General features: G+C 37.2%; 1 protein-coding gene across 1 annotated transcript in view; it reads left to right on the top strand.

The window, feature by feature from the left end:
- WDR27 (WD repeat domain 27) overlaps positions 1-16281 on the top strand; it is a 94529-nt gene that overhangs the window by 53099 nt on the left and 25149 nt on the right. The window contains 2 exon segments of the mRNA XM_018077463.2: positions 2307-2351; positions 2353-2405. Coding sequence (XP_017932952.2) covers positions 2307-2351; positions 2353-2405 — 98 coding nt within the window.

Below are 16281 nucleotides of genomic sequence, written 5' to 3'. Positions count from 1 at the left end.
CTTGGCTAAGAAGAAGAGAGCACGATGTTACAGGTACTGAGATGTCACATACATGTCAACATCTGATAATTTTGATACCGTTTGAGTCATGGTATAGTATCATCAGAGTGAAGAATGGAAAGCCACGATGTAGGAAGGAGAATGTAAATAACCAACACTGCCTCTTTATTCTTTTATATCAATAAAAGATGAATCTGGAGGTACTGGAACTGGAGGTACTTATAAAGAGCTGTTCTTCAGTTTCTGTATGGTGACAGCAAGAACTTGAGTAGTCCTGTGTACAGACTGATTTTACTAATACGTGGTCTTGTACTTCCTATTAGAGCAAATACTTTCATGTCTACAGACACATCAGAATGCTTTCCTTTGTGTCATTATATCACTTCTGTCTTGTTTGGATTCCCCTTACCTATCTGTTCCCTTGTGAACTGATCATGTCCCAAGTGGTGGAAGTCACAGTAACTGTGTTATGACCATGTGTTTTAAAACAAACAAACAATTACTACTTTCATACTACTCATTATTATAACTAGTTTCCTGAGTTGTTTTAAAGTAGGGAGAAAGGTCTTACTTTTTAAGGCAGGATTTGCAATTAACAAGCATTTGCTGTATCCATTTAGGAAGGACAGAATGATTTTACCACATTGCTGGAGACAATGCTACTTTCCCAGTTAGCATGGCAATATCTGTGTGGAATGCTACCTAAGATCCAGAGTTTAAAAATTCATACCTACATTTCTGTCTGTATTTAGGTACTCCATTTGTACCAGTAGGTGGTTTTAATTCCATATCCTGGGCAGAATCCAGGATATGTGAGGTTTATAAAGTGGATACAATTAAGTAGATTTACATTTGGCTTCTTGGTTTGCATAGCAGTGAATTTGGTTATGAATGGAATACTTGACACTGAGGACAATCCAGTGTTGCTTCAGTGCTGGTTAGGACTACAGAATCTTAGGTGTTGAATCATAAGATTTCTTTTCTGAGTAGAACATTACAAGTTTTTCAGGACCTGCATTGGTCCATGAGTCCTTTCATGTATTGGGAAGACTGTCATTTGAGTCTGTAAGTTTTTTGGACATATACCTTGCCATTTGCTGTCTGCTAGAGGAAGCTCAGCTACCTTGAGTCTGAATGATTTAACTTATTTTAGGGTACTATCAGCAAAAAACTTAAGTCACAAAGTGATACACTGTTGTAATAGCATCTATACACAGTTTGGTTTAGTTTGTCAGGCTGAGTTCTAAATTCCACATTCATTAACTGCAGAGTTTTGGTAAAGACAATGAAACTTTAATTTTTTTTTATTGAAACTGTAAAGTTTGGATTATCATTTGAATATTTTTTCACGCTTTACAATTCATTCTATCTTTTGAGATACATATTTTATTTATAATGTACCAAATAAATCTACATATGTTATGTGTCTGTTTAATATGCCTTGTGTATGCCTAGTGTATCCTGCAAACAATTGTTATTTTACTAGATAAGGAACAGTCTAAAACAATCCTATGTGTCTGCACATGACTTTCACAAGTATTTCTTATGTGGAGGACTCATACTCCTGGATTTATTTTCAAACCTTTTTTTTAAAGTAAGATAATGCTAATTTAGAATCACAATGCGATCATTTTCATAGTGTCAGTATGCTTATGACTTTCACTGAGTTTTGGATTGGTTTCTTGATGCAGTGTTGCATTTACACTGTTTCATTATTTGAGGCTGTACCAGTAAAAATTTAATTTTCTTCTTGGAAAGTTCTTTTCCCCTTTTTATTTAGAGAAACAAAGGCAGGCAGTATATTTTTGCTCATTGATGATACCTGCATCATTTGTAATATTATTGAATTGTTATTGAATTCTATACTGTTCAATTAAAAACTGAAAAGATCTGTGTTGAAAACGAAACATTTATTTTAACAGAGGAGTTTCCAAATTTAGAAAGGTCTTAGATTCTACTTAAAAGAAGGGATTTGAATTCCAAAGAACACCATTAAAAATATATTTTAAGAGGGTCATTGTTTTACCTTCCTACTTGAAATATACCTAATGTTTAGTTATTTGTGGGGAAAAGATTCTAAATATTCTCTCTAAATACTTTTTTTTTCATTTAACTTAAGCATTTGCTAAATTATCCCAAATTCTAGAAAACAATTCTAAGATGATGATTTTTATATCATTTTAGCTATGATTAAAATTTTCTAACTTCTCTGTAGGCTGAATATTTAACCTTCCTATACTACAATTTAGTGCTTCTAGAACACGATAAATCTTTTTATAGTGAAAATATGGTCTCATTTTTTTTAGGCTTACATATATGAAATGCGTTCAAGCACTTTCTTACATAAATTGGGGAGACACACAGAATCTGTCATCAATGTCACCTTTAGTCCTTCATCTCCACAGGTAAGTCATTGCTTTTTTTTCCTCTGTAATTAAAACACGTAAAATCTTGTAACTTTGTAATTTTAAAGTTACAAAATTTCCAAAAAACTCCTCACTGTAATCTTGATTTTTACTGCTCTTTTTTTTAATTGCCAATATGCTGTGCATATGTAAGGCTGTTCATCTACTTCCAGCTATAGTGTGGTTATTGTAAACTCACGCAAAATGCCTCATTCTACAGAGACAAATGCTCTGACAAAGGGCCTATAAACAAGACTTCTGACCTGGGAACTATATTGAGCCTGTATATGTTGAAGGTTGGGAAAATGTACATCCACATCAAATTACCTGAATAGACTACTAATTTAGAGTATGTAAGGGAAAAATAAGTAGGGACAGGAATGCGACAAGGGGCTCAGGCCTGCTGTCATTACTCAAAGACCTGAAAGATTTAGAAAGCAACATTATTTTAAGTGTGCTGTGTCAGAATAAATATTGAAATAGCTTTATCACAATATTTTGAAAAACTGTTAATGTTGTGCTTTGAGCCTTTCAGATCTCTATAGATAAAAAGTACTCCAAAAAAGTTAGGCATTATGCAATAACAGGTTCTATTTTTTCACTGATCATTAATACTATGCTAACAGCATTATATTTCAATGTAATGGTTTAATTATAGTGCAGCATTATATACAAAGGACTTTGCTAAGTTTTATCTTGACACCCAAGCTTCCCTGCAGCTTGTTTGTCATGTGTATACTGTTTTTAATCCTATGGATTTTCCTTCTTTGTTTTAATATATTGAATCTGCATTGAAATGTTATACTTTCTACTTTTTTCCTTACTTAAAAGACACAACAATGATCACTATATATACATAAAAGAGTACACAGTAGCTCCTGTTTACTCACTATCTCCTCACCACTGGCTATGCGTGCTACTATTAAAAAATATTTATGTGTAATTAAAATTTCTTTACATTCAGGACTATTGTCACATTTATGTATCTCCTTCCATTTTTTAATAAATGTTCTAGCATTTTAGTGATTTCAGACTTCCTGGAAGTGTTATTTGTTGTGTATATGTTGTTTGAACTGCAAAATTGTTGATCGCTATCTTGTGGTGAACATTTTGTATTTCTTGGTTTGGGATTCAGCAATACTATATTCAACCAAATGGTATGTTTTATTAAATTTTACACCCAGATTAAGACTAATAAAAGGTTTAGCACTGAACATATTTCTGCAAAAAGGTGTTATATACTAAAAGAGTAGACCTGACTGGAGTCTGGCAGCACCTTGATCTGTGGTGCAGCTGTTGGAATGCAGCTTGGTGGGAAATGTCTTATTAGAGTTCATCTGTTAAAAGTCTAGTGGCTCAGTTGTAGCAATATTATGGAATAAGGCTTTGAAATAACTAAGTTCAGGCAAATCAGCTGTTGATCAAGGGGGAAAGAATCCATAAATGGTGTAAAATAAACATTGGCTGTGGCTCCAAGCCAGTCTGCTCTCAGAGTGTGCCTTGGGGCACAAATTCTGAACTTTACGAAACATCACATGGGCAGTTTAAGAGCCAAATCTGAAGTTCACAGGCCACAAATCCTTTTCTTGAAGAGCTCTTTCCTGAGAAATAAGATCTGTTGGATTTCAACCAGCTAATGAATCTCCCCACAAATATGGTTCTGGGGGAAGATTTTGAAGCTGATATTATCAGGAACATTTTACTAAAAAGCAAGACGTGCAAAACCTGTTCTTTTAATGTATTACAGATAAAATATAAATTTGATTACCCAAGTCATTGTGCATAGTAAGCACTTCAAAATGCTTTCTGAGTAAGTATTTTTGGGGGAGTCACAGAACAAAAAAAAAATAAAGTTACCTGGGCTTTCCAATATAGAATTTAGCATGAAGTTACATTCAAAGGCACTAGAAGAAAAAACTAAGCAATGCAATGATAAGCTTATATAGTGGAAAAGAAGAAAACCACAAATGAATCAGAAAAGGATGAACCTTGAAAGAGAGACTTTGTATTAGGCATCCAGAGTTTCCAATACTGGAAGACTTTTATACCTACTGCTACCACTAGTTAGGGATTTAAAACTGACTCTACTCTTGTTTCATCCAATATTTGAATGAAAACAATTAAGAGTTATATTAGGTCCTGAATAGCTACTGCACAAAGCCCCATTGCATTCAAAGGAATACACTGACAGGAGAAGGAGAAAGGGGAGAAAAAAGAAAGTGACCAATGAGTGAAATTCAGACATTATGGCTAAACTTTCTGCTGTGGAAAGATGCAACCAAAAGTGAGGTTGCAGCGTACTGGCAGCGCTCCTGTTCTGTCGTTGCTTGCCCAGCACCTGTCCATGAGGTAGCTTGTTCCAACCAATTTTATAACTCTCACTTGCATAAATGTTCTTCTAGGAAAGAGAGAAAAACCCTGAATGGGTATAATAGTGTTGTTTTTTTTTTTATTGATGGGGGCATAGTTGCTTTCATCATATGGTACTCTGGAATGATTTATAAAATTACTACTATGAAAGCTGGAGAAGGGAAATAAGATAGAAACTTTTCATTTATTTTAATTTTCAAGATGATTTCTCAGTTTTTGCTCCTTACTGTCATTTCCTGTTTTTCAGACATTGTTCAAAACTTATGTAGGGAAAAGTGGTTCTCTTACTATAACCACTAATAGAATTTCAATTTATTTTAGGGAATATACATTAAGGAGTGTTATAGTGTTTAACTATAATAACTATAGTTATTAACTATAACACATTTGAGCCAGTCTAAAGTAAAAAACAGTAGAAGTCTTATCTTCCAAATATGGGAATGTTAAATAATCTCTGAAATGTTTTTCAAACAGGATAAAAGCAAACAGGGACACCGTTGTTGTCTGCTGGTTTTTGGTGGGTTTTGTGAAGTTGGGTGTTAGTATATACTGTGATAGCAGTTATTTTTCATGACAGAATCATGACTTTGAAATCAGCATGCATTGCTACCACCCTACTGATATACTGAGAGGTAGCTCATCCCTTTGATGTGCTGGGGCTACATATGCAGTCAGTCAACTGGCTTGGCTGAGAACCTTCTGATGCAGAGCGTGATTAAATTTGGGTGACAAATCAGAAGAAAGAGAGAGACTATTTAATATTTTTCCAGCATGTTCTCATGTACCTCAATAGCAACTCTGCAACTCTTTACTCATTTCACAAACCTGTTCTCTTTTCTTATACTAGTTTAATCTGCTGAGGAAGAAATTTCACAAGTTTTCTTTACAAGCAGTAGTGTGCAGTAATGTAGTCTTTGTATGAAGACTGTCAAAGACTGTTCAGCAGTTTTTGTCTGGTAAGAAGATATTTCCTTTACCAACATCCAGCCAAAAAAGATAGTTGTATTAAAAAGAAAAAAAAAGAGTCTGCTGCTGACTTCATATATGGGATTTCTGAGTTTGAATGTATTTTTCTCCTTGTCTTCTTGAACTGTTAGCTAAATCTGTGTACTCACAGATGTGTAATCTCACAGAATCACAGAATATGCTGAGTTGGAATCATTGAGTTCAGCCCTCAGTCCTGCACAGGACCCTTCCCAAGAGTCACACCATGTGCCTGAGAGTATCACCAAAACACTTCTTGAACTCTGTCAGGCTTGTCACTGTGACCACTTCCCTGGAGAGCCTGTTCCAGTGCCCAACCACTCTCTGGGTGAAGGAGCTCTTTCTAATATCCAACCTAAACCTCCCTTGAAACAACTTCAGGCCATTCTCTTGGGTTCTTCACTGGTCACCACAGAGAAGAGATCAGTGCCTGCCCCTCTTCTTCCTCTCATGAGGATGTTGTAGACTGCAATGAGATCTCCCCTTAGTCTTCCCTTCTCCAGGCTGAACAGACCAAGGGACCTCAGCCACTCAGTGAATTGAATGAGAATTTGGAGTGGATATTTCTTAAATTTAATGAACATATTAGTTTAATTTTTCCAAATTATCGAAGTATCAGTCTGATGAAATTTTATTTATATTTTATTACAATATCCTTCTTCTTTTATCCTGAGATTTAAGATTTATTATCATGGTATTAATTGAAAAAAAAGTGATGGCAGTTAATGCAATTAGTATTAATCTTTCATGGGCTGTTCCAATTTGATCAACTTGTAATTGGTACTGAGTAAAGTAGTATTCATGTAAAGTAGTCCAAGGCAGCTGCATGTGCCCTTTCTTTTTCTTATAAGACTCTAAGACTTGTGAGAGGGAGAAGCTGGGGTGAAAAGATCATTTCAAAAGGTAACAGCAGCTGGAGTATCGTTGAGCAAACAAATCATTGTGACAGTGAGGAAAATCTTTGAGGTTTTTTATGTAAGTTTTTAAAAAAATTATTTGCCATCATTGACTGATGTAGCTGTGTAGTTTACAAGCCTACAACTTGTTAAAAATTTTGAGATAGTCTTCAGATGTAGAGAATTGCATAACCATTCAACTTCCAAACTTTCAACAGTTAAATGGATTTAGAAATGGAGCCAAAGCACAGAAGTGCTAGTCTAAGTGGCTTGGGGGAAAAAAAGGAACTTCAGCTTTAGGTGCCTTTGGGAGATTCTCAATGTAGGCTTGATTTCCTACAGTGCCATGTTTGGCTACTGCCTTTAATTCTCTGGTTACATTTGCAAATCTTGGCCCTTGTCATTTTAAAAACTGCTTTGATGGCAAAGAACATAGAGCTCTGGGTTGTACCACACTCCAGCTACAAGGGCAGTTGAGCCTGTGGAGACACAGCAGATAGTCCTACTGGGTTTATTCCAATCCCTGAGAATTCAGACTTAGAGTTCATTACTGCACGTGTAGGTCTCTGTTTATAGCTGAAAGATAACTTCTTTTGCAGTTTCTAACAAACCTCAATAATGCTGTGTAATGATATAGTAAAATAGGAGTTTGATGTTGTTGTGGAAAAAAATTGTTTATACCAAAGAAATTCTTTCAAGTATGTATGACAACTCTGAAGAAGGATGGCAGATTTTAAAAGAAAAAGAAAAAACCTCTATAAGCTAGAGAGGATGATACAATTCAGTTTACTCACTGGATACTCCAACCATTCTAACTGTGTTGCCAGCAAACAACAGCTGTACACCACATGATTTTAGAGGAATATGCTTGCAGAGGCAAGCTTCCCAACTCATAGCACATTTGTCATAAAATCTTTATGGCATTTCTTACAAGTAGATATTTTACTGAATGGCACTACTAGGTTGAAAGAGGTGGTACGAAACAATTGGTTACTGAGCTGTTCAGTGTGAATTCTGTTTACCAGTATCTAGGCAGGATTCCCTGTGGATTGGAAAGAGAGAGAATTGGCTGGGAGTGGGAAGGAAAGACACTGACTGTAGGGATAGGGATAATTTGGAGAACAGACAGGTTCTTGGAACCTGTCAGATAGAAAGCAAGAGTGAAGAGGGAGTGCTGGAGACAACTCTAAGAACTGGAGGGAAAGAACATATGTATGAGGAAGTGATGATATTGGAGACATGAAGAGAGTGCCTAGAGGGAGGGAATGAAAGCCCTGAGGAGAGAAGTAAGAGATGATAGCTGCAAGGTTAAGACTTACAGTTTCTACACTTCTAGTTAAGCGTTTTTTTCTGAAAAAGATAGGAAAAGGAGATGCCCGTGGACTGGTTTTCAGAGTTGCTGAGAACCAGAGGTTACTCTTGACCTAACAGTTCTGAGAATCAGTGTGCTCAATGCCTAAGAAAAAAAACTGCTTTTCAAAGAATGTAAGGGGAATTTTCCAGACGAAATCAACCTCTCTTGCTCCCTTCACACACTACACAACTGTCTTCAGGAGCCAATAATGCAATATTGAAAGGAATAAGCAAGTGAGTGTCTACTTTTCATGCTCCATGAAGGGGCATGTAGAAAAATATTTTGTGAAGTGTGCTTTCACAAAATACAGTCTCCTCCTCTGTCCAGGCAAGCTGAAATGAGGAAACTTTGCCAAATAGGAAAAACTAAAGGACTAATGTTTAGGAGTTTGTTCAGCTACGTTTTTTATACAGAAGTTATTCTATAAGAATTAGAATTTAATTATCTTACATAGCTCTCTAGGAAGCTGTCAAGGTATCTTATTTCTTTTTCTTGCCATCTTAAAAAGTGTTGCTATCATGTATTTAACTCACTCAACAAACAGTATTCACAGAATGCAGTTGAACATTTGCTGATACTAAAAACCATTCTGGAGGAAGATTCAGTTCTAAAATTCCTGAGCTTTTCATGTGAAACAGGTACAAAGCTTCTTCTCCCACTTCAATTAAGAATCCAGCATTTGTATTCCAAGAAGATTCTCTCTTCTTACATGATCTTTGGGAAATTTAAAGCCAAATCAATTGGCAATCATGATACAAACGTGTAGTGGATGTATAACAAATCAGAATTCAGACATTAAAAACATATTTAGATGAAATACAAGGAAAATGAAGTGTGAAATAAAGTGCATTCTGAATGAGCTTTTGGAAAAGGGAAAGCTAAGTCTTAGCTAACAGATTAAATATGAAAAGAAAAACAGACTCAACTTCTGTCTTAAATTAAAATAGCAACATAAAGTGATTCCAGCTGTCTGATGGAGTATGATATAGCCACGCCAAACATTTTGGCTGAGCTCCTGGCTGTATCTGAACTGTGTAGAGCATAGTAGGGGAAAGTGGAAAGCAGAATTCTTTAAAGCTGCCTTTTGTACCTCTTTTCTTCCAGTCCACTGCATAAAGTACAGCAGCCTCAGAAGTGCTTGATGCTGCCCTCCCTAACAAGTTTTCCCTGTGAGCTGATCTGGCAGCTGAGAGGGACTTCTGCTTTGCCTTCTTCCTTTCAGGCCTATGGTGTGTGCTGGAGTAGGCAGGCAAGAGTACCTGTTGATAAAGGGATCCTGTGCCCCTTTTCCTTATCTCATAGAAACATTCAACATCTGCAATCACCCAGACACTGTGCTTCTGAAGAGTGGTATTTGATGTGTTTAAAAATTATGGTAATGCATGCATTAGAATGTTGGCATTGTCATCTGAAGGGATTGGTTCATCTATGCTTTTTCATAAGTCATTCACATTGTATCTACTTTGTCTGGAATATCACAGTAGCTGAGACACACTGTGACATGTTTTTTTACAGAATAGTAGCTGTATTCTATCCAGCTAGTTACTTACTAATGTAAGAACATTTCTAGAAAGAAATAGATGATTCCCCACTGATATACCATGCCATGCCATGCCATACCATACAGTGCCATACCACACCACACTACAAACCCACATTTGGGACTTATTCCAGCATTTGCTACCTTCCTTTCACCTTCTCTGCTAATGTCTGTAGAGAATGATTCTGATTCTGCTGCTACGTTTTTCTTCTCTGACCAGGAAGTGGGTGACCTACATTGTTCTTTAAAGAGGGAAGTTAGATCTAGAGCAAGACAAATGACAATGATGAAGACTATCTTAAAATGTCACCTCAGTATGTGCATCATTCTTTAACCTGAAGCATAGAATGTCTTGGGGTGGGAGGGACGTTAAATACCATCTATTTTCAAGGACCCTGCCCTGGGAAGGGATACCACCCACTAGACCAGGTTGCTCAGGGGCTTTATCCAATGTGATCTTGAACCTTTCCAGGGATGGGGCAACCACAACCTCCCTGGGCAAATTGTTTCAGTGCTTAACTACCCTCCAAGTAAAGAATTTCTTCCAAACATCTAATCTAAATCTCTCTTCTCTTAGTTTAAAACCATTTCCCCCATGTCCTGTCACTATCTTCCTGTGTAAAAGACACTCTCCTTGTTTATAAACCCCTTTCAAGTGCAGAAAGAACACAGTAAGGTCTTCCTGGAGCCTTCCCTTCTCCAGGTTGAACAACCTCAACTCTCTGCTTGTCTTAGGAGAGGTGCCCACTCCTCTGATCATTTTGTGGACATGCTTCAACAGGTCCACATCTTTCTTGTGCTGAGAAGCCCGGAGTTGGGTACAGTACTCCAGGTGGGGTCTCACAAGAGCAGAGTAGAACTGGAGAATCGTATCCCTTGACCTGATGGCCACACTTCTTTTGATGCAACCCGGGATGTAGTTGGCCTTCTGGGCTATGAGCACACACTGTTGTCTCATGTCCAGCTTTTCATCTACAGGAATCCTCAAGTCCTTCTCCACAGGGCTACTCTCAATGAGTTCTTCTTCTAGTTCATACTTACAGCTGGGATTTCCTCGACCCAAGTCCAGTACCTTGCTGTTGGACTCATTGAACCTCATTGGGTTCTTGTGGGCCCACTTACCAAGTTTTCCCAGGTCCCCATGGATGGCATCCCTTCCTTCTGCTGAGTCATCAGCACCACTCAGTTTTGTGTCATCTGTAAACTTGCTGAGGGTGCACTCAATCCCACTGTCTTTTAATTGATAAAGTTATTAGAGAGCACCAGTCCCAAGATGGAGACCTGAGAGACACCATTCATCACTGGCCACCACCTAGACATACAGCCATTGACCACAATTCTCTGGCTGTGCCCATTCAGATGATTCCTTATTCAATGAATAATTCACCCTTCAAATCCGTGTATATCCAATTTGGAGATAAGGATGCCATGTGGGACCATGTGTAAGGTCTTACATAAGTCTGGGTAGATGACAACAGGCAGTTTTCCCTTGTTGACTGTTGCAGTCACTCCATAGTAGGAGGCCCCCAAATCCCATGAGGAGCAGCTAAGGACTTTGAGCTTGTCTAGACTGGAGAAAAGAGGCTAAGAGGCGACCTCATTGCTCTCTACAGCTTCTTGAGGAGGGGACATGAAGAGTCTTTTCCCTGGTATCCAGTGACAGGGTATGTGGAAATGGCTCAAAGATGCATCCATCAGGGGGCTTTGGACATGATGTGATGAAACATTTCTTTACAGAGAGGGTGGTGAAACACTGAAACAGGCTTCCTGGAGAGGCGGTCAATGTCCTGTGCTTTAATATCATGCTTTAATTTTTGGTCAGCCCTAAAATGGTCAGGCAGTTGTACTAGGTGATCCTTATAGATCTCTTCCAGCTGAATTCTGTTCTATTTAATTCTAATTCTAATTCAATTTCAAATTCAAATCTGAATTCTGTTTCTGCTATGGAGATTATGGGCGCTGAAAGAAATGAGACTGCACACCACACAGAGTTAGATTTCAGGATTTGTCCCTTTTATTAGGTTTTCCTCATAAACAGCACCTGGTATGTGTCTTTTAGTTAACCAAAATTGCCAGGATCATCCTAAACCCGCGCCTTGATCCCACACATTCACTTTGCATCACGTGGCTGTGTTCAAACAGGAGAGAGAAACACACACTATCATGCAGACTGTTCAAAGTGGTTTTCACTTTGAGAACACTGCGCTTTCTTTATCAAAAACACCAGTCAAGGCCAAAACGCTTCTTTTTGATCCTAATTAACTGAATGCAGGTGCTGCTGGCTCGACTTGTTTCCACATCCTACTATCTCCTCCTTTTCCTAGCAGTACATGCTGAAGAGATCTCTGATATTTCTTCCAAGCCCTGCATCAGTAGAGGGCACTGAATGGCTAATCATGTCGCAGCCTAGGCATTGGCTCTATCCCTTTGTGGAAAGAAGGCCTTCTGATGGGTGGGAGAGCTGTGAATCTTCTTGCAATGATTTGACCAACTGAACAAATTTGCAAAAAGTGTATATGAAGTGTGTTTTTTGGAAGTCTTCCAGTTTAGCTGGGTTTCCAGTTTTCCTGTGAAAACAGGATGTCAAGCCCCTACATCTCTGACACTAGCAAGGCTCAATGATTAAACCCACAATCTGAAGCAGAGTGTGCTCCTGAACTAAATGGTTGCAAATGTTTTTGAGCTGAGCAATACTTGTTCATTTCCCTGTGGATTTTTTTTCTCCTTGTAATAAATTTTAGAAATGCCTGAGCTGTTTTCTGTGGGAAAAATGCTAAAACAAAAGAGTCTGAGAACAGTAGTACTCACCAGAGCGAAGGTCCATCTAGCCCAATACTCTCTCTCCAAAGTAGTCAACCATCATTTTCTAAAGGAGAGCATATGAGCTGTGCAGGTGCCAGGGAGTGCTTGTAGGTCTCAGTGGCTGGGACTGGCATTCCCTGGGACCTCCACCAACATTATCTCCTGTGAAGGGCCCAGGGGATGTGTCTCAGCTCAGCTGGGACCCTCAGTCCCTTCCTGAGCAATGTTGTAGATGTGTCTGTTTCTGACCTTATTTCCTTGGTGGGCCTGGGACCTGCACTGCAGATTGTTGCTCTCCTGGATGACCCCTCATGCTAGGTCATAGCTTGTGAGGCATAACTCCTATTCTATTCTATTCTATTCTATTCCATTCTATTCTATTCTATTCTATTCTATTCTATTCTATTCTATTCCTTGTGCTCACTGTGAATTGAATAATGATGAGACTGCCACTTGCCTGAAATGCAAGGGCTTTTTCAGCTCTAAACCCACTTTCAAGGACACATGTCACAAAGATTGCAAGTAGAAACAGGATTTTTATTTGTTTCCTTTTGTCTTTCTGAATCTGTTTCAGAGCCAATGCTCATGAGAATTAACACTGTCTCACAATCTTCAGATTATTCATTTTTTTCACAACTAATGTAGACATGTCAAATCTTATCATTTAGTGGTCTTTTCTGAATCTCAATAATGTGTTAAAGCCTATTTATTCATTATGATGAACTACTTACGATAAAAATTATTTTACAAGCCAATTTTTCTGTTGGCATGACCCCATAGACTTTCCTGTCCTGAAGACTGTTTCTTGTGATGCCGAAAAACCTCGACATGATTAACTGCTCAGGGACTTTTGCATCTTTAAACATTAAGGTATTTGTTTATTCAACGCTGGGAGCAACCCAGCTTGCGCCGGACAAACTTGTTCGACCTGAAAGTGCAAAAGCAAGCACTTTAGATACATGGTTACATCATTTAACATATATTTTAATAAGTAGGCTAGTCTCTGGGCGGAATCTTTCCAGTCATGTGCAGTCTTCTACTGCGGGGGTCTTCTCCTCCAGCCTTCATCCCTCTGGTGGCTGCCATGGATGTCTTCCTCGATTTGACCTCTTCAAGTTAGGTGACCTGAATTCTTCAAGCTTGAAAAATCCTGGCTCTGGGCCTTCTATATGTCATTCGAATGTCTAGTTTACCTAATTTGTTACATTGTGTATACTACTCCTATTCTTTCTGTAATAAGGACTTTGGTTCAGCAAGCAGAACAGCACATGATATTAACCAGTGCTCCTAAAATGTTCTTCTAGCAAAACAGGTAGAGCGAACAGGACAAGGTATACCAGGTGAACCATTGTTAACTCTTTTTTTGTGCCTTTTTGCCATCATTGTGTCTTACTGAAGTAAAGGAATTATTTTTGCCTCAAAAACATTTGAAGAAGAAAGAGCTATACTTTTTATTTAGAATGTTTGGGACAAAGTGAAGCCTTTTGCTTATTAACAAGTTGAAACACAAGCTTTCATTTAGAAAATTACTTGCTCAAGGGAAGTACAATTGCTGTGATGCAGAGTCTTTGAGAAACGACGAGGATAGCTAAATCCTAAAGAAGTATCTAGCCATATTTGTCTGAATGGGTGTATGTATTTACCATGTGTGTGTACCATATCCATCATAACTAGACATATAAATAATGCATTTAAAAATAATGAAAGAAGCACTTTTCTGTTAGAGTGTGAAATCTGTGAAATTCTACATTGAATTGTTAGAGCCAGAAAAACTTTTTAAAAAAAGATTGGTGTTTTTATTTCTAAAGAAATTTTTACCTTGATTAGAGAGAACACTTTTATTAATACATTTAAAATATGTTATTTTTTTTTACTTTCGAATTTAGCAATTTAATAAAATATGAATTCTTGAAATGGAAATGAAGTGGAAAATATAATTATTTTCTTGTGCATCTTTTACTAACACAGGTCTTAAAAACTGCCTAGTGAAATATGAATCTTGTTTCTTATTACTATGCTGACATAAATTTCAGGTAAAGGCTTTGCATTAGGGTATCCAAAACCAGATAAAGTGCTCATAGTTTTAAATCTCAAATTATAAATTTATATATTCAGCAGAAATAGATTTTTTTTTCCTTGCTTAAAGTCAAACCAGAATCATCCATGTTCTCATAGTATGTACTCAGAACTCGTGGCCATAAATTCAACAGTATTTCTTAGGAATATAGACCTTGCATTGTAATTATGTGATAGGAGGGTTCCTGAGTTGCAGCACAAGTCTAAGTATGGCTTTCTCAGGCATAAACTGTGTGGATCATCAAAGGATTTAAGGAACCTTCTTGTTATCTATCTTCCATCATGCACTTCTGTTTTCACTTACCTTTGAGTTTTTTGTTGGTTTGCGTTTTGGGTTTTCTCTCCTTTTAAGCATTTGAAAAAAAATTAAAGAGGGGCCTTTCAGACTATTGAGATTTGCTGGAGATATTTTAGCATCAGAAACTTCATGGATAAGGTGCAAATTAGTAGGACCACTATCACTAGTAAAAATGTTGAAAGAAAAATTATTGATATGCTGATAGCCTATTACCCAGGATGAGTGATGGACTCTGCAAGGAGAATTGTTCCTGTGTATCTACTTAGTTCAAAATTTTGAAATCCAGCCTTTCCCCACCATTTTCCCCTTTGGTTCTGTAACGTCTGGCATTCTGCAGGCAGTGAAAAATTGGATATAATATGAAACATTTTATTGTAGGCAAGGGATTCTGGTGCAGATGCTGATCACCTGTAGGCAGTTTGAGTCCATTAGCCTTTACTAGCTCTGTCTCAGCAGTAGTCCTGAAAAGTCACCAGTTGGTCTTCACTGGTTTAAAATAGTTTATGCTGAAATGTAATATGTGCCATTGCAAAATGAGATTATGTTTTTTACAATTAAAATTTTAGGTTTGAGTTATAATGAGTGTAGTATAGGAGCCTTTGTAAAGCAGATAATTACCCACTTTGGAATTTGGACACAACACTGGGAGTGAGAAACCTGCAGTGGTGAAAAACAACATCTGATTCCAGTTATCAGCTAACCTTCCTATATTAAAGATTTTTTCAGATCAATGGGTAGTGCCAAATATAATAAATAGTGTAATAATAAAAAGGGAAACGGAAATCATAGAGCTATCATTCTAAGAAAAGGCATGAAGTAAGATTACTGTTTATACAGAGTATGACATAAATGCTGCTCTTTCAAGGGTACATATTTCTATTAGAATTTCTTAAGAATAATACACATAGAGCCAGCAGATGAATCTTGAGGACTTCCAAGAAGATGTACTGTAAACTAAACGACATAATATGTCTGGCAGCATTTTATTGTATCTGGAGACCATAACATTTTCTCCTACGATTCTAACTAGAAGTTGAATTCCTTCCATTTTATTTTCAGGACTATTTTAATATGAAGTCTGATACAAAATTGAGAAATATCTTTCTTTGGTTTTGCTTAAGAAGCAGTCCAAAAGTCTGTAGGAATACATTAATTATAACAATAGATTACTATAAATGCCTGCCATGCCAAGTAACAATTGTTACAAAAAAATGTTGTTTTGGAAAAATCACTTTTTCATTGGGCCATTTTAGAGAAATATGTATTAGTTCTCATCTTAAGCTTAAAAAGTACCTAATGAGGAACACCCAAGGTGTGATTCATTAAAAAATTCATTAGGATTTCCAAAATCCCTTCTCTGCCTTGCAGAATATTGTTTTAGTGTGACGTATGAACATGGACTACCTTTTATTTTGTTTGTAATCTAGTAGTGATCTGAAAGTTTCGTATAGGTTCCAGCTAGTACCTGAAATGTTGGCATACTTATCAAGAGAAGTGTTTTTCACTTCAAATACTTTTGCTTTCCAAATTTCAGACTTACTCTATATTTGAAAGTT

This window comes from Manacus vitellinus, unplaced genomic scaffold, assembly GCF_001715985.3.
Source record: "Manacus vitellinus isolate BGI_N305 unplaced genomic scaffold, ASM171598v3 scaffold_37_pilon, whole genome shotgun sequence".
Classification (NCBI taxonomy): Eukaryota; Metazoa; Chordata; class Aves; order Passeriformes; family Pipridae; genus Manacus; species Manacus vitellinus.
Note: the sequence above shows the minus strand (reverse complement) of the source record. Positions and strands in the feature narration are given on the sequence as shown.